The sequence below is a fragment of the Asparagus officinalis genome, chromosome 3, assembly GCF_001876935.1.
Source record: "Asparagus officinalis chromosome 3, Aspof.V1, whole genome shotgun sequence".
Lineage (NCBI taxonomy): Eukaryota > Viridiplantae > Streptophyta > Magnoliopsida > Asparagales > Asparagaceae > Asparagus > Asparagus officinalis.
Genome location: NC_033796.1, coordinates 23486949 through 23508510, shown reverse-complemented (window position 1 = coordinate 23508510; position 21562 = coordinate 23486949). Strand labels below are relative to the sequence as shown.

The window sequence follows — 21562 nt, the reverse complement described above, 5'->3', positions numbered from 1 at the left end:
AGAGGATGGGCACTGACAAGTATGAGAATAATTTCGGCATTTACAGTGATCTATGGTGGCTTATATTTACTCTGTACCCACATGTCCATGAAATGGATGTAATCAGCCCCGCAGCGTTATGAGTTCTGTGCAGATGACATATATTTGTTGGTCAGCTTAAAATGAAAAAGAAAAGTTTTGTACCTTTTAACTAAAAAGATTTAGCATAGAAATGCAATTGCAATAGTGTTGCAGTTATATGACTTGTGTCAAGTGACAGTGAAGTGTTTTGATGTCTCACACATGTTAGAAGACCCCAAAAATGAAGGTGTCTAATTCGTGTATATAATTAGCGTGTTTTACCTTGTTATCTCCTCCGCCCACTCGTTTTTCCAGTCTGAAATTGCAGTTGTGTGTATTCCTTCTGCATTAAATTTGACTTGTGCCTTCAATGATGTATATGTATATCTTCTCTAAACATTCGGCACTAGTTGACTATTAGGCTGTGGTTTGTGTAATGCCGCTCCTTGATAACCTCTGATGTAGGGAAGTCAATTTATGCCCATACCCATTTACCCACCTGGCCCACCCATCATTTGGCCCGCCCAAAACCTACCCATTTAATTAAATGGGCCTAATCGGGCGGATCCATTTTACATTCTATTAAACAGGCGCTAAATGGGCATTCTATACCCGTCCGCCCACCCGTCCTTATTCCCAAAACAAAACCCTAAATCTCTAAATTAAACGGGCACTAAAAGAGCCCCCAAAAAGTTTGCAAAAACCCCCCAAAATATTTACAAAAAGACCCCTAAAAGTTTGCAAAAACCCCCAAAAGTTTGTAAAAAGCCCCCTAAAAATTCGCAAAAAACCCCCAAAAAGTTTGCAAAAGAGCGGCCACTATACGGTGAATTGCTTGGATCTTGAACTGATCTATATCTAATTATTAGCGTAAGATTGTGATTGAGCGATCTGAAGTTGGAAATTTTGATATTGAGCTCGGATTCTGGCCTCATGACCTTGACTCTAAAGCGTGCTCTTTCGAATTTGAAGTGTTCCCTATCCAATCTGAACACTGCTAGGCTAGGTGATTTGTTATTTTTAGATTGGGGTTGAACCTGGGTGGGAACTTTAATTTCGGATTGAAGCAAGCCCTACTCTGAAAATTTGATTTTGAGCTTGAATTCTAGCCATTTGTGCCCTTGAATGATAAAATGAATCTTCAGCTTACACTGCACAAAATGGGCTATGGTCTCGTAGCTGTCCACGGTAGGCTTAGTAATTTGTTATTATTAGATTGGGATTGAATCTGTGTTGGAATTTAATTTGCGATTAAGCCAGCTGTATTTTGAAATTTTGATTTTTGAGCTTAAAGTACTAGCTATTTCTGCCCCCGGATCATCACAAATTGACTATGATCTTATTTTGCAAAGAGCCCCCAAAAAGTTTGTGAAAAGCCCCCAAAAAGTTTGCAAACCCCCCTAGAATTTTGCGAAAACCCCCCAATAATTTGCGAACCCACCCCCCCTAAAAATTTAAAAAAAAACACCCCAAAAGTATTATATACACACCTACTATAGTTAAATGGGTAAATGGGTAGTCCGTTTATTAAATGGGCGGGCAAAAACCCGTCCATTTCGAAAATGTTAAATGAGCCATAAATGGGTAAATGGGTAAATGGGCAAAACATGCCCGCCCATTTATGACCCGCCCATTTAATACCCAAACCCACCCATTTAACACCCCTACTCTGATGTCCATTAAGTTATATGTTTTTCTCTATGTTTGTTTGAATACTATATAATACAATTTAATTTCTTCCTACTTTGCAGGGACGTCCAAAGGGTGTAACCCCGAAGTACAGCTTGAAGCCCCTTGTACCTAGGCTGTCTGAACTTCTTGGTGTCAATGTATGCCTCACATCTCAATAATCTATTTTCATCTGTGGACCGGGACCCTTTTTTCATAGCTAGCACACTAAATTTTTACGGCGCATGATATAGGTTGGGATGGCCAATGACTGTATTGGGGAGGAAGTCGAGAAAATGGTAGCTGCACTACCAGAAGGAGGGGTTCTACTTCTCGAAAACGTTAGGTTCTACAAGGAAGAAGAGAAGAATGATCCAGAATTTGCAAAGAAGCTAGCATCTCTTGCTGACCTCTATGTAAATGATGCCTTTGGCAGCGCTCACCGAGCCCATGCTTCAACTGAAGGGGTGACCAAGTTCTTGAAACCAGCTGTTGCCGGCTTCCTCATGCAGAAGGTCAGATGAAATTTTATCACGTCTCTCCAGCTTTTTTAATTTAGACTTGAGAAAGAAAATTTGGAGAAAAAGAAAAATGAAACTTATGGTTTTTGAGGAATCTATTTGTCCTCTGATGCATACTCCATAGTCTGTTATCTCTCAGCTTTCCCCTTGAACTGTTTATTTATGTTCCCTTTTGAAGTACGAACACCAATTTTAACTGATACTTCTTCAGGCGTGTTTATTGTATGCATTTGGTCGGCAACATTTTCCATTTTTTTACTAAATTTGCAATTTTGTTTCAGGAGCTTGATTACCTTGTTGGCGCTGTATCAAACCCCAAGAGGCCTTTTGCTGCGATTGTTGGTGGTTCCAAGGTATCATCAAAGATTGGGGTGATAGAATCACTGCTGGAAAAGGTGAACGTACTTCTGCTTGGAGGAGGAATGATATTTACGTTTTACAAAGCACAGGGGCACTCTGTTGGCTCCTCCCTTGTGGAAGAAGACAAGCTTGATCTCGCTACAGCACTCCTTGAGAAGGCAAAGTCTAAAGGAGTATCACTCTTGTTGCCCACTGATGTTGTTATTGCCGACAAGTTTGCTGCTGATGCAAACAGCAAGGTCTGTCCCCTCTGCTACTGTTTGAACTGAGACTTAACTATTATATTAAAAATAGATATTCGAGTCTGTCTATGAGAAAATGTAACATATATGTCGTTTTCGTATTTTAATTAGCGACATTAAGGATCGCTTGATGCGGATTTTTGGATCAGATGGCGATATTATTGTCTAGGGCTGTTGTAGGATCTGACACAATTTTCACAGCACTGCTAAAAACTTGTTCTTTGTTTCCTTTCAGATCGTACCAGCATCTGCAATCCCTGATGGTTGGATGGGCCTTGACATTGGACCTGACTCCATCAAGACATTCAGTGAATCCTTGGACAGTACCAAGACCATTATCTGGAATGGACCCATGGGAGTCTTCGAATTCGAGAAGTTTGCAGCGGGAACAGAGGTAAAGCTTTAACAATACGGCGGATGTTAGTATATATGGATACGTTTCATCAGAATTACTTGGAAATTAACCAAGCAAACTAAATGAGTGTGCTAATATTTTCTTGTCACTCCAGGCCATTGCAAAGAAGTTGGCTGAGCTGAGCGGCAAGGGTGTGACAACCATCATAGGAGGTGGTGACTCTGTTGCAGCTGTTGAGAAAGTGGGGCTCGCTGACAAGATGAGCCACATCTCCACCGGTGGTGGTGCCAGCTTGGAGCTGCTTGAAGGCAAAACTCTTCCCGGTGTTCTTGCGCTTGACGATGCTTGAATCAATAAAGATCTCTCATGGCTTGTTTTATCATGTACTCCCCTTAAGGTATGCTGGGTTTTTGTTAAGAGAGGAGCAGACTCTGATAGTTTTGTCCGAAATAACTTCCGAGTGGTGGATCCTTGACGTCTTTTATAGGTGTGTTAATAAGTTTTGATGCTTTGAGATGCTTAGACAGTTAAACTGCGAGGAGCAGTTTTGTAAGCTTCCTTATGATTATGTCAGATAAGTTTTGGTTGCTCCTACCTAATATGTTGATGAATGACGTGGAATTGGATTTCCGATGGCCTTTATTTTGTTCCTTAAGTTGGGAAAGGCTATTTATTAAATCTTTATGCGGTTTCAAAGCCATGGAGGTAAAGCGGTAAGCTTATAAATTTTCAGTTGAAATGATCGTATATGACCCGCGTTACACGTAATCACATACTCTAATTATAAGTCGCACATGATCTAATTATTATAAGTTAAATTCAACATGAAACCTTTTCATAAATTTTAATATTCCAACAACATCAGAAAATAACTGAACTCTTCCGAACATTTAATTTACCTGCTTAGATTCTTAACTCTCTTCCATATAAAATGTCATTCTACCCTCTTAGTATATTCTCTATAACATATTTATGGACAATTCATAAAAATAAAGAAATACATGAATGGAATCCACTACACGAGTAAAGATCGTATTGAGACCTCTCACACATGTAACAAACATTCTCCGCAGCCCTCTCAGTGTTGCTCAAAGAACACTGCATCATGTGGGGTTCTAATATGATCCGTAGTCCATCTACTATTGCACAAACTGCAACAACAAGTTCATATTTAAGTTTTTTTTTAACATGAAATTCAATATTCCACCAATATCTCAAAAAAAATACAATTTTACAAAATAACGTTGGATTGTCTCTCCTTACTCTTTTGCTCAAAGCTACTTGCATTTATAACACTATTTATAACATGTCAATGGTGATTTCCATTTTCTTACCCTATCGGCCTATCCTTTTAAATGAACCCAACACACTTAAATTATGATCCAAAAGATCCAAACACACCCAGCACGTGTCGAAAGGCGAGGTCTATCCAAAGCAATCAAAACCAAACCCTTTTCCTTTCCTTTACTATATTTATTTTGTGCATATTTAATAACATGAATCACGTCTACTAGATACTTCCTTTCCTCTTCGCCCAAAATATTAAACCGCTCCTTTTTCAAGACAACCAAGTCCAGACGAGACTAGCAAAACAGGGAGGAGGAGAAAAAACAAGCGTGTGTTAACCACCCAAAAAAAATTAATGGTGACTTTAAACTAAATTAGTTTTGTTTTGAATCTAGAGCAAGTGGTCTGAAACAAAACCAGTTTAAAAGCCAAACTTGACCTTTAAAAAACAGGACCGGTATTAACCTAATTTTACTCAAATAGATATTTTCTCAAAATGATACCAGATTTGGATTTGACTCCTCCGCACTATAAAAAAAATAGCGAAGATTGTGATTTGCAATCGTTGATTTATTTAGTGGGTGGTTGTGATTTGTCATTGAGTGTAAATTAGGAAAATAGTGTGGAATAAGGTAAGTACTACATAAAGAGTGAATCACAATCACATACTAAACAAATCAATAATTACGATATTGCAATCATCTCTTCACAATTTTTTTAATGGAGTGGATCCAAATCCACCGTACATGGAACTAGTTTTATTTTGAGAAGTTACCGACACACCTCACTAATGAGCCACCGCTAATAGCCGGAGCAGCAAGCCCAACTTCTGCTCCTCTCTTTCTTCGCCTTCCAATTCTCCAAAATCCGAATCCTTAAGCCCCAGATGCGCCGATTCCTCGTCAATGATTATGCCATTATGGGGTGGCCTGGACGATTTACATATGTGTGATAAATTTATTTGTCTGTATTGCTGTTAATTTTGTATGGTTTGTTTTCAATTACAGAATATCGGTGTTGATGGCTAATATCAGACAGTCAATGAGATCGAGTTATTTGGTTGACAGAGGTCCTCTAACCTTCCGAATGTTCAGTTCTGAAATGGGTTGTTCTTCCCTGAACAGGTAGAAAATTATAAGAGGACGGGGTTGGGTTTCCCGGTTGTTCCTCTGACAATCAAGTCAGTAATTTGCTTGAGTTGAGAAGTAACTGAACTATAGAAGTTCATAAGCCTAGTGGGTAGAGATCAAGATCTTACTTTATGCTGAAAATAGTAACCATATTTATAGTGGTAGTAGAGGGGTAGGATGGTAACTTCGACCGAATATGGGTTGGCAGCCAAGTCAGCATTTGCTTTACAGGTGTCGGCCGGCGAGTAGAGGGGGTCACTTCCACATTTATTGTTAAAGTGACTGGGGGCGTGCGATGCCGATATGGTTCGATGTGTCATAAAGACTATTAGGGGCAGAGAAATGATGACGCCGATTATGCATTTAATGACATTTATTGTGAGGTGATAAGGTGTTAGAGCACGGGAGGGGCTCGAGGTAGTCGTCACCTTTCTACTCGTTCGGTAGAAGGTCAAGAAGTACCACATTTTGAGTCGCCTTCGTGAGATGCCGGTCGAATGGTCGGTCAAGTAGGTTAATCAAGAAGTAGAACTAGCCAGAGGTCAACATGTAACGAGTTTCTAGTCGCCCTCGCGAGATGTCGGCATGTCGAGTCGTCCGAGCTAGGTCTTTGGTTATATTGAAGTGAATAACTGGCTCGATTACGCATAATGTGGGATAATTGTCTGCTATTGATTAGATATTACTATTTAACACTAAAACGGCTATAACAACCGGGTATATGTTTCATGAAATTTGACATTTATATGATTAGTTTAAGAAACTCATGTGCTAGTTTTGAGTTTCAAAAGTTTAAATATCTCATGATTTATAAAGATATTCATCTTTTTGGTTGATTTCATCATGCAGTAATTAAATTAATTAATTCATTGATGGAAAAAGTTGCAAGTAACTAGAAAGTAGGAAATAACATTTTGAGTTGGATTCGAAATCATCATCGTTACTAAATCATGATACTGATTCAACTAAAGAAAGATTCAGAATTGTTATATATCGAAAGTAGTTGTATTTGATTCAGTAGATAGTCAATTAGGAAGATTCCCATACAATATACTCCTCTATACTTAAAAAGGATCTAAAGAATCATTGTTCATACTACAGTAAATTACTGTAGCAAAACTGTGAATCCCCTAGCTCCTCTGCATTTGAAGTTACTGTTTATACTACAGTAATTTAGTGTATTATAAATAGTAATACAAATCTACTCCTCCATACTTGAAGTTACTATTTATGCTACAGTACTGTATCATAAACAGTAAAGCAAATTAAATGTATTAAAACTTGGATCATCATTTAAATATAGAGGAGTAGATATGATTTCTAAATCAAATGTATTAAACCTTGGATCTTTCTTTAAGTATAGAGGAATAGATATGATTTCTAATTTTAAAGATACAATAATTAAATCAAATGTATTAAAACTTAGAGGGAGTCAAGTTCAAAATACAGTGTTTAAAAAAATAGTGGGTCGGGTGCACACTAGTTATTATTAGGGAATTTCAAAAAACACGCGTGAAAAAAGCAGTAGAATTAGAATCATCCCACACTCAATAAATCACCCTAAATTTATAGGATCGAATCAAAAATGAAACTAAAATTAAATAAAGAAAAGGAATGAATCTAGAATTTTCAATGTTAATAAAAAAATAAAAAATTGCACTGAAACACTCCAGTTTGCAGTGCCGACGGTAGCTCTGGACAATATTTTGTTGGGTGGCACTAGGGGCACACCACCAACCACAACCTCAACCACACCCCCTCTCTCATTTGCTACAGTGCACCGGGCCCACATGGGATTTTAAATTTTTAAAATCCCATGGGGGGCCCGGTGCACTGTAGCAAATGAGAGAAGGGGTGTGGTTGAGGTTGTGGTTGGGGGGGTGCCCCTATCATTTTTCTATTTTGTTTGGTGAAGTTATTCATTAGTGATTGCTTTAAAAATGAGATGAAATGCGCCGGTAACAATAAACTGTAAAATGTTGGGTGGCACTAGGGGCACACCACCAACCACAACCTCAACCACACCCCCTCTCTCATTTGCTACAGTGCACCGGGCCCACATGGGATTTTAAATTTTTAAAATCCCATGGGGGGCCCGGTGCACTGTAGCAAATGAGAGAAGGGGTGTGGTTGAGGTTGTGGTTGGGGGTGTGCCCCTATCATTTTTCTATTTTGTTTGGTGAAGTTATTCATTAGTGATTGCTTTAAAAATGAGATGAAATGCGCCGGTAACAATAAACTGTAAAAGAAAGTTTTCTCTTGAACAGATTTCTAGTTTGAGAACTGTCAGCTTTAATGCGTCATTGCGATGCAAAGTATTGAAATCCATCCGATAGAAATAACATGGACCTTCCTATATATACCCTCCTCAATCGAGTCTATAAATTTTTGTAGGGATCGAATGAGCCGTCGCCTTAAGTTCGATATATATTTAAAATTTTATTTGAAATGCTCAGGCTAAAGTATTAAAATCTTAACTGTTCTATACTAATGATTTGCAATATTTTGAACTTCTTCAGCGAACGCAAGTAATTATTTCACAGACCGTGGACATAAATGCGCACAGTATTTTTCTATGCAGTAGTACCATTTGTACGCAATACCGATAGTTTTCTTTAATTTTTTCCCCCGACCTTTCATTGTGTTAATTTGTTACCGACAATTGATCTGGATGTATAAAAAGATATAAAACTCAAACAGGGACATTGCACCTTGAAAAAAATTAACTCAAAGAGTTAAATTGGCCAATCAAATGAACAGGAGAAAACGAGAAAAGAAAAGATTGAATTAAAGACACCGTTTACATCAACAAAAAATAAACAAGAAAAGCGGGGGAAAAGGCCCCATGCACAGCTGCTCTGCAAGAGTCTTTAAAGTGACCGCCCAAATTCACTTGATGGAGTGAGTTGAAGAAAAGTATGTTGGAAATTTATCAAATAATTAAGATTACAGCATGAAATAAATCCGAATAAAATAAATAATTAAATATGGCCTGATCGGGAGCAGTCATGTATTCACTGTCCTAGAAGATTGAGGACTCGTCTATCGCCCTGGCGCAGATGATCCTCTCTCCCTTAGCGGTAAAAACCCCTGGAATCGGTCGGCCTCTATACTCGAGCGAGAGTACAGAGCTTCTGCTCAGATGAAGAAAGTTATCCAAAAAGAAAACCAATACTATGAAGAAATAATATGAAGAGGAGAGAAGAGACTTGTCATTTTTCTTGTTGTTTTTCCGAGAATGTGAAGGGCTGCTTATATAGGGGTCTTAGAGAGTGTATGTAGGAAAAATTGCAATGAAAAGAATAAAGAAAATTGACTTGTATTTCTTTGATTCCGATTACAACTTTATTACAAAAGAGAAGAGAACGAATTTGATTCTCTCCTTTGTTTAAAACTGGGTTCTTCACGGTAGCGATGGAATGCCTCCTTCGATTGCTCGCGTCGAATTTGCTCTCCGTTGACGATCCGACCGTCTCTTATCTCGTGGGAACGATGAACTTCGTTATTCAGTTGTTGAAGAATCCTCTCAGATTTGATCTTCTGAGCTTGATTCAAAAATCCTATCTCCAAGAATTTCGCTGCTGCTGTTGAATCGCCAAACCTGAGTGGTTGAGATCTTCCAAATCCGATCTTTGCTAACTCTTCTCTTTTCAAAGAGCCAGCCGCCAGCCCTTATCTGTTTTAGAACTGGAAAATCTCCAACCTGTACGGTTTAGATCTTTAGAATCCAACCTGTGTGGTTCAGATGCCAAAAATCCAACCCTTTGCTCTGTTGGGTTCGTTGAGCTTTTATAGGGGGATATGAGGTTGTAACTGACCCCTATATCCGCTCCTACGTGGGCGAAAATCCCTCAGAACGTGGGATAAACGGTTCTGAAACCGTTCGACTCATGTTTGAACGAGTCAAACGCCCAATCTGGCGTTTAGCACCCAACTTCGCCTCTTAGAATTGAGACGCGAGGTTGGGTGTTAGCTGAACATCATTGAACGCGAGGATCGCTCGCGTTTTGGCTTGTTGCCTGTTTGGAAACGCGGGGGTCGGTGTTGGTTGGACCCCTACGAACGCGATGGTTACTCACGTTCAGCTTGTATCTTGGAGACGCGGGAGTGGCTTGGAAACGCGGGGGTCGCCTGCACTTCCCAAGTCGTAACGCGGGGATGACATCCGCGTTTCAGAAGGAGCTTTTTGACTTGTAACTTCTTCTGTGAAGCGTTGCGAGGACCGTTGTTCAGTAATCCTGGCTTTAGCTGTTGTAGGGTATGAAAGTTGTCAGATTGTAACTTTCACTGTAGAATGTGAAGACTGCTGAAAAGAGTTTTCATCAGTTATCGGAAGTGTCGTTGAATTGTAACTCTTCTCGATCTATGTGAAAAGTCCTCTATTTGCCGCTTTCGATTGTCGACCCGAAAGCTATTTGATTATAGCTTTCATTGTGAGAGCTTGACGGGAATCAACATCCATAGTGTCTTGAAGACGAATATTTGCCCACAGCTGTGCTGTTGTCGCAGCTATCAAGATCAATCATCTCAGAAATGAGGTCGTGTTTGTGGTGATTGTGGAGTTGCGGATGCAGTGATCAGAAAGTCGTCTGATTGTGACTTCCCTTGTCGGAGCTTGATAGGGGTCAGCTATTCATTGTGATTTTTAGACAGCCTACAGAGAGCCGTTACAAATCCTAGCAATCAATACAGTAACGTATGCCATAATGTCGACCGTTACGCAATAAACCCGTAATTAATACGGTAACGTTCGCCATAATTATATAGCCATTATGCACGTATTAATTGCTGAGAAAAATAAAATATGTAAAACATGTTAAATTGTCTTTTCTTTAATAAAATATCCAACAGTCCCCCCCAAAAGGCAATATTAACTGAAAACTCAGTAATCAATAATCAATAAATAAATCAAGAAATCATAAAACAAATATAGGTTGGGCAACCTTTCGTATCGTGAATTCGGGAGAGGTAGCTTTCGGCTTTGAACCTTTCCTTAGTGAGTTCATCGCCACCTGAGGGACATAATGGACTAGGCCTTGAATTAGGCCCCTTTAATCAGGTATTGATGAAAACACACACAATACGCTTCATCTATTGAGCAAAGCGGGTTGAGCGTTAACGGTCATGCTCAAAATAAACCGACTCATGAGAGTTTCTAGGGGTTAGCCCAGCCCCCCCTAACTGCCACCATCATGGTTCCTCTCACGTAGGTAAGTACTCAAAGGGTACTACAGCTGTTTATTTAATACCCCCCATAATACACACGTTGGACTTATTAAGAGTAAAACTCAGCCTAGCCAGCTGTATCATAAGAGCATCATCATCATAGAGAAGGGGTAGTAGCACAAGCTACATAGTGATATATGAATATATCTGGGTCGTCCACACGAGTGTCACTAGTCCAGCTTGTTTCTACCACATTGAACCGACATTGGGACTACGTCTCCAAATAAGGGTTGGGTTGCCGCTGTCAGTGACCTCATCTATGGGCTTAACCCCATCTCCCTCGATGAATCCAGAACCACACTCCTGGATAATCCCTTAGTCAAAGGGTCATCAAGATTCTTTTCACAGACTTTACAAAGTCTAGAATCATAACTTTGCCTAGCAGGCGTTGTATTTATTTATCAAGTTCTTATTTTGTAATTAGTCCATCATATTGTTTGAAATTGACATTAGGTCATGATCTATGATCATAAAAGATCATAGTCTATGTCTGAAGATGTAAACACATAGTGTTTGTGCAGATTAGGATTTGACCTTAATATCTGAACATTTCAAATTAATGTGGAACTAAAATTCTGCAGTTATGCATATGCACATACATGAATGAAATTAATAATAGATACATGCAGAGCATTCAAGAGAACAATATATTTCATACTTCATAATTCATATGCATAAATTTTTTAAAATTCTTTTTTTTTATAAGAGGTTACAAATTGGTTGCCTACAAAGGAGACCTTTCAAATTTAAATCGGTTGCTTACAAATGAGACCTTCCAAATTTAAATTGGTTGTCTACAAAAGAGACCTTCCAAATTTATGTTGCTATTTTACAAATGAGACCTTCCAAATTTAAATTGGTTGTCTACAAAAGAGACCTTCCAAATTTATGTTGCTATTTTCTAGTACCACCTCTTATACAAATAATAATAAAAGAGACCTTCCAAATTTATGTTGCTATTTTCTAGTACCACCTCTTATACAAATAATAATAATAATATTTGTACATACGTGCTTTAAATTTTACAAGTGTATTCTTGCATAAAACATTGTAATTAATAATGTAACAAATGCAAGTTTTCTAAAAGGACATATGAACATTTATTGCAATATCCATCATAACGCAATAAAAGAGATGAACTTTACATTTGAAGATTTGAAATATAATCCACCATATAAAATAGAATTTTAAAAGATGCACCTCTTTGATTTGGTTCGCTTATATATTGATCATTTATCATTAGGCAATATATGATGCAAGAAGCGTAATTAAATAAATGCATATGAATTTTTCTCATAATTCCGGTCCTCTTATTCCAAACCAAAAACTCCTAAAGTAAAAAGATTAAAGTTTTACCCAGGTAGTTAGCTAGGTAAGGATAGTAATAGAGGTTGATCAAATATCAATTAAGTACCTCGTTCCTTGCAGAGCGCGTTACGCAACCCCTAAACCTTACCTTAGACACCAACTAATCCAAGAAAACTTGAATCGGTTCACTCAATGAGTTTTTGTTCCTTAACAAGAAACTTTAAAATATTTCCTATTGATGTTTGAACCTCATGATTTTCATGTCTTGAGAGTAAAAACCCATCTGCTGCAGACAACTGCCACACAAGTTGCTGAACAAATTTGCATTCACTTTTACCACCTTCTGTACTAAGCTTATTAGATGCATAAACACTCCAAAGTATGGAATTATTAATAGAAGGCACCATATTGATAGCTTAAAGAAATGAAGGCATTAAACCATGAAAAAAATTTAAATACTTCAAATCATATATATATATCCAGATTTTGTTCATTTGTCAAAACCATGTATATGAGGCTTTCAAGAATAAATAAGTACACAGATACAAATTTTTTAGACATGTTTCATTGAACATTACAAAAGCGTGCATATTCACTGGCACAAGGGGAGAAGGGTAGGTTTTAGAGGATTCTTACATATATAAAATAGGCTTTAGAAACCAAAATTTCATAGAACAGTAATTGTATTTTTATGAACAAAGAAAAATAATTCTCTGATGAATAGTGCTCTATGTAAGCATTAAGTAGATTTTTTTTAAATAAAATGAACATTAAAACTGTTTTTAAATTAACAATAACGTTTTTTTAAAATGAACAGTAACATCCTAAAAATAAATGAGCAGTAACGTTCTTAAAAATAAATGAACAGTGATGTTCTTAAAAATAAATGAACAGTGACGTTCTTAAAAATAAATGAACAGTAACGTTCTTAAAAATAAATGAACAGTAATGTTCTTTTTAAAATGAACAGCGACGTTCTTAAAAATAAATAAACAGTAACTTTTAATTATTTATATATATATTTTAAAATAAAACAACAACTAATTAATCAAAAGATAAAAAAATAATTAGCAGAGACTATTTCGGGTGAATAGTACCAGAAAAGAATTTTTTTTAACGAAAAATAACTGAAATAATATGAACAATAATTTTTTGGGTGAACAGTAACCGAAAACAATTTTTTTTAAACAATGTTAACAGCAAATATATGAATAGATCTAGATGAACAGTAACAGTAAAAAGATGAATTTTTTTCGGATGAGCAGTAGACTATTCCAATGAACAGTAACTTTAAAAATAATAAATTTTCCCCTGATTTAAAACAAAAGCTATAAACTTTTCAATCTTCTAGATTGTTGGAAATTTATCAAATGATTAAGATTATAGCATGAAATAAATCCGAATAAAATAAACAATTAAATCTGGTCTGATCGGGAGCAGTCGTGTATTCACTGCCCTAGAAGATTAAGGACCCGCCTATCGCCCTGGCGCAGATGATCCCCTCTCCCCTAGTGGTAAAAACCCTCGGAATCGGCCGGCCTCTGTACTCGGGCGAGAGTACAGATCTTCTGCTCAGATGAAGAAAGTTGCCCAAAAACAAAACCAATACTATGAAGAAATAATATGAAGAGGAGAGAAGAGACTTGTTTTTCTTGTTGTTTTTCCGAGAATGTGAAGGGCTGCTTATATAGGGGTCTTAGAGAGCCGTTACAAATCCTAGCAATCAATACAGTAACGTACGCCATAATATCGATCGTTACGCAATAAACCCGTAATTAATACGATAACGTTCGTCATAATTATATAGCCATTATACACGTATTAATTGCTGAGGAAAATAAAATATGTAAAACATGCTAAATTGTCTTTTCTTTAATAAAATATCCAACAGTGTACTCGGGAGACAATGCTCAGAGGGGCGATGGAGTGTACTCGTCGACTGCAGACGGAGTATAGAAGTCCGGTGTGGAGGGCGTGCGGTCGGGCAGCAAATAGTGTACTCGAATAAAGACGACAGGGTATAGTAACCGAGCATTGATGGAGCGTACTCCGGCAATGGAGGAGTATGCCCAAACGTAGATGATGGGGTATAGAAGTCCAGAGTCGGTGTGTAATCGGCAATGAAGCGGTGTACTCGAACAGAGATGACGGAATACACTTAGGCGACGATGATGGAGTATAGAAGTTTGGCGTTGGCGTTGACGGAGCGTACTCTGGCGACAAAGGAATATAGTCAAACAAAGATGACAGAATACAGAAATTCGGCATTGAGGGAGTATACTCCGGTGGTGAAGGTGTGTCGTCGAATAAAGATGACAGAGTACAGAAGTTCAGTGTCAAGGGAGTGTACTCCGGTGACGAAAGGATGTGTACTCTGGTGATGACGACGGAGTATAGAAGTTCGGTGTCTTGGGAGTGTACTCTGGTGACGAAGGGATGTACTTGGGTGATGACGACGGAGTACAGAAGTTTGGTGTAGAGGGAGTGTAGTCGGTCGATGAAGGAGAGTAGAAGATGAACGGCGTGTACTCTGGTGACGACGCCATGAGGTCGTGACGTGAGAGTTGAGAGAGAACGCGAGAGAAGCAGCATAAGGGAGTTTTTGGAGTTTGAGAGGATAATGATTATGGCGTTGTCGAATATGTTACTCTGTACTTATCGAGTTTCTGTATCCGAATCCTAATATCAATTTGGATTTCTATGATATATATTCCACTTTTCCAAACGGATCCTGTCAAATATTGTAAATTTTCTATCACAAAAAGGATTGTATTTTGTATTTTCATAGCGCAACAAAATGGAGTTGAAAGTAGGGAAAAAAACATGTCATACAGCATGGTTGGCAGCTCGTTAATTAACATGAAATATTTGTCGGAGCATATTTTGACGATTAAACTGATTATACATCCAAATCGTTGCTCAGCAAGATGAAATTACATTTTATAAAACGTATACATGTATATAGAAATCTGTTACTAGACCTATTTCCAGATGCATCAAGTGATACACTGTATATATGGATTCACCAAGGACCTGATATGTTCTTTGTTCTTTTTATGATTTATCTCATGTGATGCCTGAAACAAATGCGTTGAGAGACTTTGTAAAGCTACCACATTGCTGGGTGTGAAACATAAATGATGGTGAAATAGACGAAATATCATAGGGAAACTGACCTTAGAGTTTCTTTGGTTCCACGTCGAATCTTGCAGCGAATTGTTGGAAGACCTAGACGCTGGTGTGCCTCAAAGCGATGGCAACCAGAAAACCCTACAAGAGATTGAATGTTTCAATCCAGTGTTAAGTGGTTGAATAGTAAGGAAGTATTTCATCTGCTTGTGCAGGTTTCAGACATAGCTCAAACAAGTACTCACCATAGTATACCCCTTCGACCTCCAGCACATCAATCTGCACGATAATCAATAAATCAAAATGATACTTGTAACACTTCATATAACTAACATCTGATGAAATTTATTTGAAAATTAATATTAATCCATGGTGCAGAGATGCACTTTGAAAGACGCTAAATACATTAAAATTAAGACTTTGAAGATTTTCTCCACTGATACAGTTTTGAGGAAAAACATTTAACAGGGGCCTGGAGAATGATAAATATGTGAAACATTTAGATAGCATGGTGCAGATGCATGATAAAGACTCAGCATATCTTTGTGGGAATTACATCCAAGGAGGAAGAGGTTTTTGAGTATGCTAACTACCCCAAATGAGAATAGTGTATAACTGGGTGGCAGCATGAAGCTTATCTATTAACTAGCACCAGAACAATTTTAGAAAATTCTGATGGCAGAAAAGATAAGTGAGATATTAGCACAAAAGCATGCAACTGTGTTCTTCGTTTGGGAAGTGATCATAATTTCTCATGCCCGTTTAACATATTTGCTTCATCTGTTCCCCCCAGTAACCCAGTTTTTCATCAGTTATAAGCAATAACATACAACTCTGCCATTCACAAACTCCCCTAGGCAAGTTTCCATCCAACCTATAGCGGTGAAATAAAGGATAATGAGTATGATGAAGCTAATAGGCCTATTCAGGATGGGCTTAGTATCTACATAACTTAATTTGCCTCTTCAAGGAAAAAGAGTTGCCATACTAAAAGGTACAACCTATGACTCCAAGGCTTATATAAAACTGGATCTACAAGTCAGAGAGCTTCAACCTTGCAAAAGAGTAAAAACTGGCTCTTTCCTCCATGCTTGAATCTCAAACCCCCAATTCGTAACAAATTGAATGTTCAGACCTACCTAATCAATCACTTTCCAAAGGGCAAAGACCCCTCTTACTCGTCTCCCAAACCTTAGAAGCCCAAATAGCAACTGAAAAGCTAAATACAATATGGTTAAGCATTGCATCCAGGTACCTAATACATAATTCAATATGCTAAAGGATCCCATTTAGACATGCATAAACACTAACTTGTGCACAGAGACATTCAAATGGAATGATTCTTTAAGAACATTTCCCTTCATTTTATTCCACTTTACCCTCCGAATATGAGTTTGTAAGACTTAGGGTAGAAGCTCCTCCTTTGATCCATGTTTCCTAAAAGCTGCAAGCTTCTTCATCATGATCTTTTATACCTATTTGCATCATTACCTAAAGGTCCTGATTAGTAGCCATATATACTCAAAACCTGAAAGGAATGGTATCATCTTAAACTTCTACCTAGCCCCAGTATGACTACAAAAATAGAAAACCAAACTTTTTTGAAGTCAATAAATTTGTTCCAATCTAACTAAGAATGCAAGATGATCTAGAAAGTTATAAAGATAAATGATCTTCGCTGGTACTACCTAATTTACGAACTTGCATTGTTCAACAACAATACGAAAAATAAATAATAAAGTCTTAACTATATCTAACAAGGAGTTATGCCAAAAAAATTTAGATTGGCTACAAAAGTCACTGTTCTCCCCTAGCTTTGATAAGGGTCACCTTTTCTATTAGGTTGAAACTTGAAAGCCTCTTATCTTTTTCACTTACTACAATCACATTTTTTTTAGCTCCTATAGACACTCTTACCACATCTTATACTCAACTAAAGGCAGCTCTAACTCGTACATTTTACTATAATTCAATTGAATTGTTCAACATCCATTCCAATCTCATTGGGCTACTCTCATTTTTTTAGGTATCTCACGATGGTCCTGCGGCATCTGGATCCATATAGCATGATGTTTGTACAGATGTTCTATCAACTCTTCCTTTCAAGATCATCAATTGTATAGACAAAGAACTTCAGAAGGTTTCTCGGGCTCCGCCGTATAATTGTGTTTGTATTAACAACATCCACCTCAATTTCAGTATCATAACAATCCTAACACAAATCTAAATCTGATGATATCTTCAAAACTGCAAACACCCACAAGCATATAACATACAGTTGCTCATGAAATCAGCACAAACAATAAAATCCCCAAGCCATCCACCAACAATTTGGACTACGTACATGCTAATCAAATGAATTCATCAACAAAACTCACTCACATGAGAGGAGTCTGTGACCCAACTTCAATATCTGAAAAAAAGAAAGCTTACAGGCTCCTGGAGGCCAATCTGGCTTATGCTGTCCATGAGATCCTTCACCTTTTGGGGATCATTAGCTCTGGTTCTCATAAGTGGCCTCCGAATTTTGTCCAGTGGGATGTCAAGAATCACGAGACCTCCTGATTTGGGCTTTGAGAAAGGAACCCCTGAAACCCAAAACCAACTTTAAAGCCCAACAACAAATACAGGTGACCAAATTGACAAAATAATGGCAGAGAGATAGCAGGGAACCATTGGATGAAGCTTTGATGGTGAGAGAGGAAATTTTGATTGGGGCATGAGAGAAGTTGAGTGGGAGATTGGCCATTCTCTCTCCTGTCGTGGGCAGAAATTTTGCGAGGGGGGAGTCAGGAGTGGGAACTGGCCAGGAGAGAAAAAGGGGAGGAGTTTGTTGCCGACCTGTGTTTTCTTTGAGCTCGTGGTGATGGGCTGTTCTTTGTTAAGTCTCGTTTACAACTTCCCCCGCTACCAGACAACTGCTCACTAGGAAAAATCCTGAACGGTTCTTCTTCCTCTTTGTTTTTCTCTTCCTTTTCTCTTCTCTTTTTGGTTATTTGCAGATAAACACCCGAAAGCTTCATATATTCAGAGATAAATATTCTGAATTTTATATCTGTAATATGAAAAGAAAGATACATTGAGTTTTACAAACTTTACATTTGATACATTTCGTCACGAAATCTGATAAAACTTGACTATGTAATGACAGCATGCAGAGTTTATGTATGGATTATGTCCCCTAATCAAAAAAGAAAATCCTGTTGGATTTCTCTTCATCTCCATCGTCAAACGTTGTCGTCGTTGTTGATATTCAGAGGTTTTGCATGGAGACAAGGATCTTTGACTTCGTTGCAAAGTAATCCAGGTTCAATTCTCATGGGCCAAAATTTTAAAATTTTTGATATAAGAAGAATAAGGATACAATTGACATCTTAATCAAGAACTTAAGTTCATAAAATGGCTTATTCCCAGTAATTGCTAGTATCAGTCAGTAGCGGTAGGTTGAATAGCAAGTTACACCTCCAGAAAATCTCTACAACTAGCACTCTGCTGCACTTTCTCAACATCTATCTTCTCCCATAATCTAAATCCAAAATTGTATTACATATTCGTAAAATTTTCTGATGTCACAAAATACATGGAGAATCCTATATTAATCAATATCAACAGAACAACAATCCCCGGATCGACCACACTTTTAACCATTCCAATAATCAATCTATTGTGATACTTGTATCAACAATGAAAACCCCTCGTACACTCGCTCCTCCTCCTCCTCCAACCACAGTCGGCTCCCCGCCGCCCCGCCGCAGCTCTCGTCCGCAATAACACCACCGCGCACCCAGCCGGATCCTCAAACAACCACGGAAACAAATCCCACATCACATCGACCGCCAACCCGTCGACAAAAACAGTCTCGTTCCCCCTAAAATTCCACCTCAATCTCCTAACATGAAGCACTTTCTTCTCATCAACGTGCATAGATAACTCCAGCTCCCCTTGAAACTTAATCATAATCTCATGCTCCTTCCCTTCGTCGTAAAACCGAGCCTTTGTCGAGTAGATCGCTCGACCTACCACCTTCACAGTGCGGCTCACCATCGAAAAATCCGCAATCGGATTATCGCCGCACCCGAAACTGTCGACGAATTCTTTACTCCTATCGCCGACTAGAAGAGCGAACTCGTCGTTGAATATTACCGCGACGTAGAAATCTGAGATTGGCTCGGGGCCTAGACTGTACTTGGCAGCTGAAAAGTCCCAGCAGACGCCGACGACAGAGTTCTTGCCGAAGGTGAAGGAGAAAGCTCCTCTTGTTCCGGTTGTGGCGATGGGCTTGTTGTTGACGGCCACGGCGAGGGCGGTGGCCCGCGTCGCGAGTTTCGACGCACGTGAGGTTTGAATGACGGCCGGAGGTTCTTTGTGTGGGAGGCGGTTGTGTAGATGTTTGTGACGGCGCCTTGGACTGAAGGGATGAGGGCGTCGTCGACGGAGCAAGATGTGCAGCCTCTCATTGCTGATGTTGGATTGAGAGCATTTGAACGAGGAAGAAGAAAAATTTAGCTTTCTTCGGAATCCCAAAAATCTCGGGGAGTCCGTAACTGAAAAGGGTCGACAGGGAGTATGTAAAGGATCTCTCTCTAACGGCAGTAAACAAGTAAAAGATACACTGAGCGATCGTGCACTTCTGTTCACAGCTGTGCGAACAATCCATTTGGATTGTGGATGTAGATTTTTATTTGATTGACGGTTATAATTGTTATGAACGGAGATTGGATCCAAATCCTCTCCAATTAAGTAATTAAGTAGTAATTGAAAAATATTTAATTCTCTCAGATTATTACAGTCCATATCACTTTCTGATAGATAAGATCACGTCATATAAGGTTTTCATTGTTATCTTGAAAAACACATCGGTCTTAAAAACTACTAGTAAACTTGAAACCCAATTAGTCAAAACCACTGGCGGCAACCTTACACGGCGTGATTTCATCCATCGCAAGTGAGGTAAACTGTAAGAATTAAGAAAATTGAATCCTCTCCAATGACCACCTAATTGCGGAAGACCTGAATCCACTGGGATTACAACACCACCAAATAGATACGAAACTAACTGAGGCCATGTTGTATTCGTGAATTGATAGCTTAACAAACTTGGATGAGCTCAACCATCTTTCTTTCGATAGAAAGTATAATTAGACCGAAATCATCCGTATTAAAATAATTTGCAAAACGTAAGGTCAGGTGTTGAGATTTCTGTATGCATTCCATTTTTTTCTTTCATATCTATTTTTCTGTTTTAATGTTTGCATAGGGAGCAATGCACCAACTCTTGATTGTAGACAGTGTTGTATATGTGAGAATATTGAAATTGCTGAATAATGGCATAACATTTTTCATTGATATTAGGAGATATTTATAGGATTACAAGATAATCAATTAGTTACATAAAATCTAAAACTTACCTAATTAGTTACATAATTGTTGGAACTAAAAGGGGTAAGTGAGCTGTCGAGATATTAACAGAATATCATACAATAGGAAAGAATCACAGGGCGGTGTCGACTGACACCGCAGAACGTGTCGACTAAGACCGCTTTTCGTGTCGACTCAAAAAGTGTCGTCTCATTTGGACTCGTCTCGTCTCGTCTCGTCTGGTTTGGTGTCGTCAGAGCGTGTCGACTGACACCATAGGACGTGTCGACTAAGACCGCCTTTCGTGTCGACACAATGTGTGTCGTCTCGTCTAGACTCGTCTCGTTTGGTCTCGTTAGAGCGTGTCGACTGACACCGTAGGGCATGTAGACTAAGACCGCCTTTCGTGTCGACACAAGGGGTGTCGTCTCGTCTGGACTCGTCTCGTCTCGTGTCGTCTGGTCCGGTCTGGTCTGGTTGCAATTCCTTAATAGTATACGTCTACTATAACAATTCATGAAAGTATAGGTTGAGAATAGAGATTCAACAAAGTACAGTGGGCACAACAACAATTCAGAATCAGAATAAATAAAAAACAACTGATCATAATACATAAACAACTAATCAAATTTATTTAAAATGTTTTAAAACTGACGGAATAATAAAAATTAAACACATCACAGAAATGTAACAGTTGGATTTACTGTAAACAATATTCTATTCATGGAACGGAACCCAATTTAATCATGAATTTTGGACCTTGTCTAACTAACCTCTCATATTAAATTTGCGTCGTGACATTTATTAACATTAGTAATTAAAACAATTATCATCGGAATGGAATATATATAGGCTAAAGTCGCGGTGGAATTCTCTTGAGCTTCTCTGACATAAGATCCCCAAATTAGCCTTTATTTG

The 21562-nt window shown here is 38.4% G+C and overlaps 2 protein-coding genes and 1 pseudogene across 2 annotated transcripts in view; 1 reads left to right on the top strand and 2 right to left on the bottom strand.

Moving 5' to 3' along the window:
• LOC109833406 (phosphoglycerate kinase, cytosolic) overlaps positions 1-3800 on the top strand; it is a 5142-nt gene extending 1342 nt beyond the window's left edge. The window contains exons 2-6 of the mRNA XM_020401058.1: positions 1812-1889; positions 1983-2243; positions 2531-2848; positions 3087-3245; positions 3361-3800. Coding sequence (XP_020256647.1) covers positions 1812-1889; positions 1983-2243; positions 2531-2848; positions 3087-3245; positions 3361-3555 — 1011 coding nt within the window. The 3' untranslated portion in view covers positions 3556-3800. The remainder of the gene's footprint in view (positions 1-1811; positions 1890-1982; positions 2244-2530; positions 2849-3086; positions 3246-3360) is intronic.
• On the bottom strand, positions 14961-18229 carry LOC109833405 (sulfiredoxin, chloroplastic/mitochondrial). Its single transcript, XM_020401057.1, has 6 exons — positions 18128-18229; positions 17960-18043; positions 17720-17874; positions 15532-15565; positions 15334-15427; positions 14961-15234 (listed from the first exon to the last, which is right to left on the bottom strand). The coding sequence occupies exons 2-6, from the start codon at positions 18033-18035 to the stop codon at positions 15219-15221; spliced, it is 375 nt and encodes a 124-aa protein (XP_020256646.1). The 5' UTR covers positions 18036-18043; positions 18128-18229; the 3' UTR covers positions 14961-15218.
• LOC109834789 lies at positions 18699-20080 on the bottom strand (annotated as a pseudogene).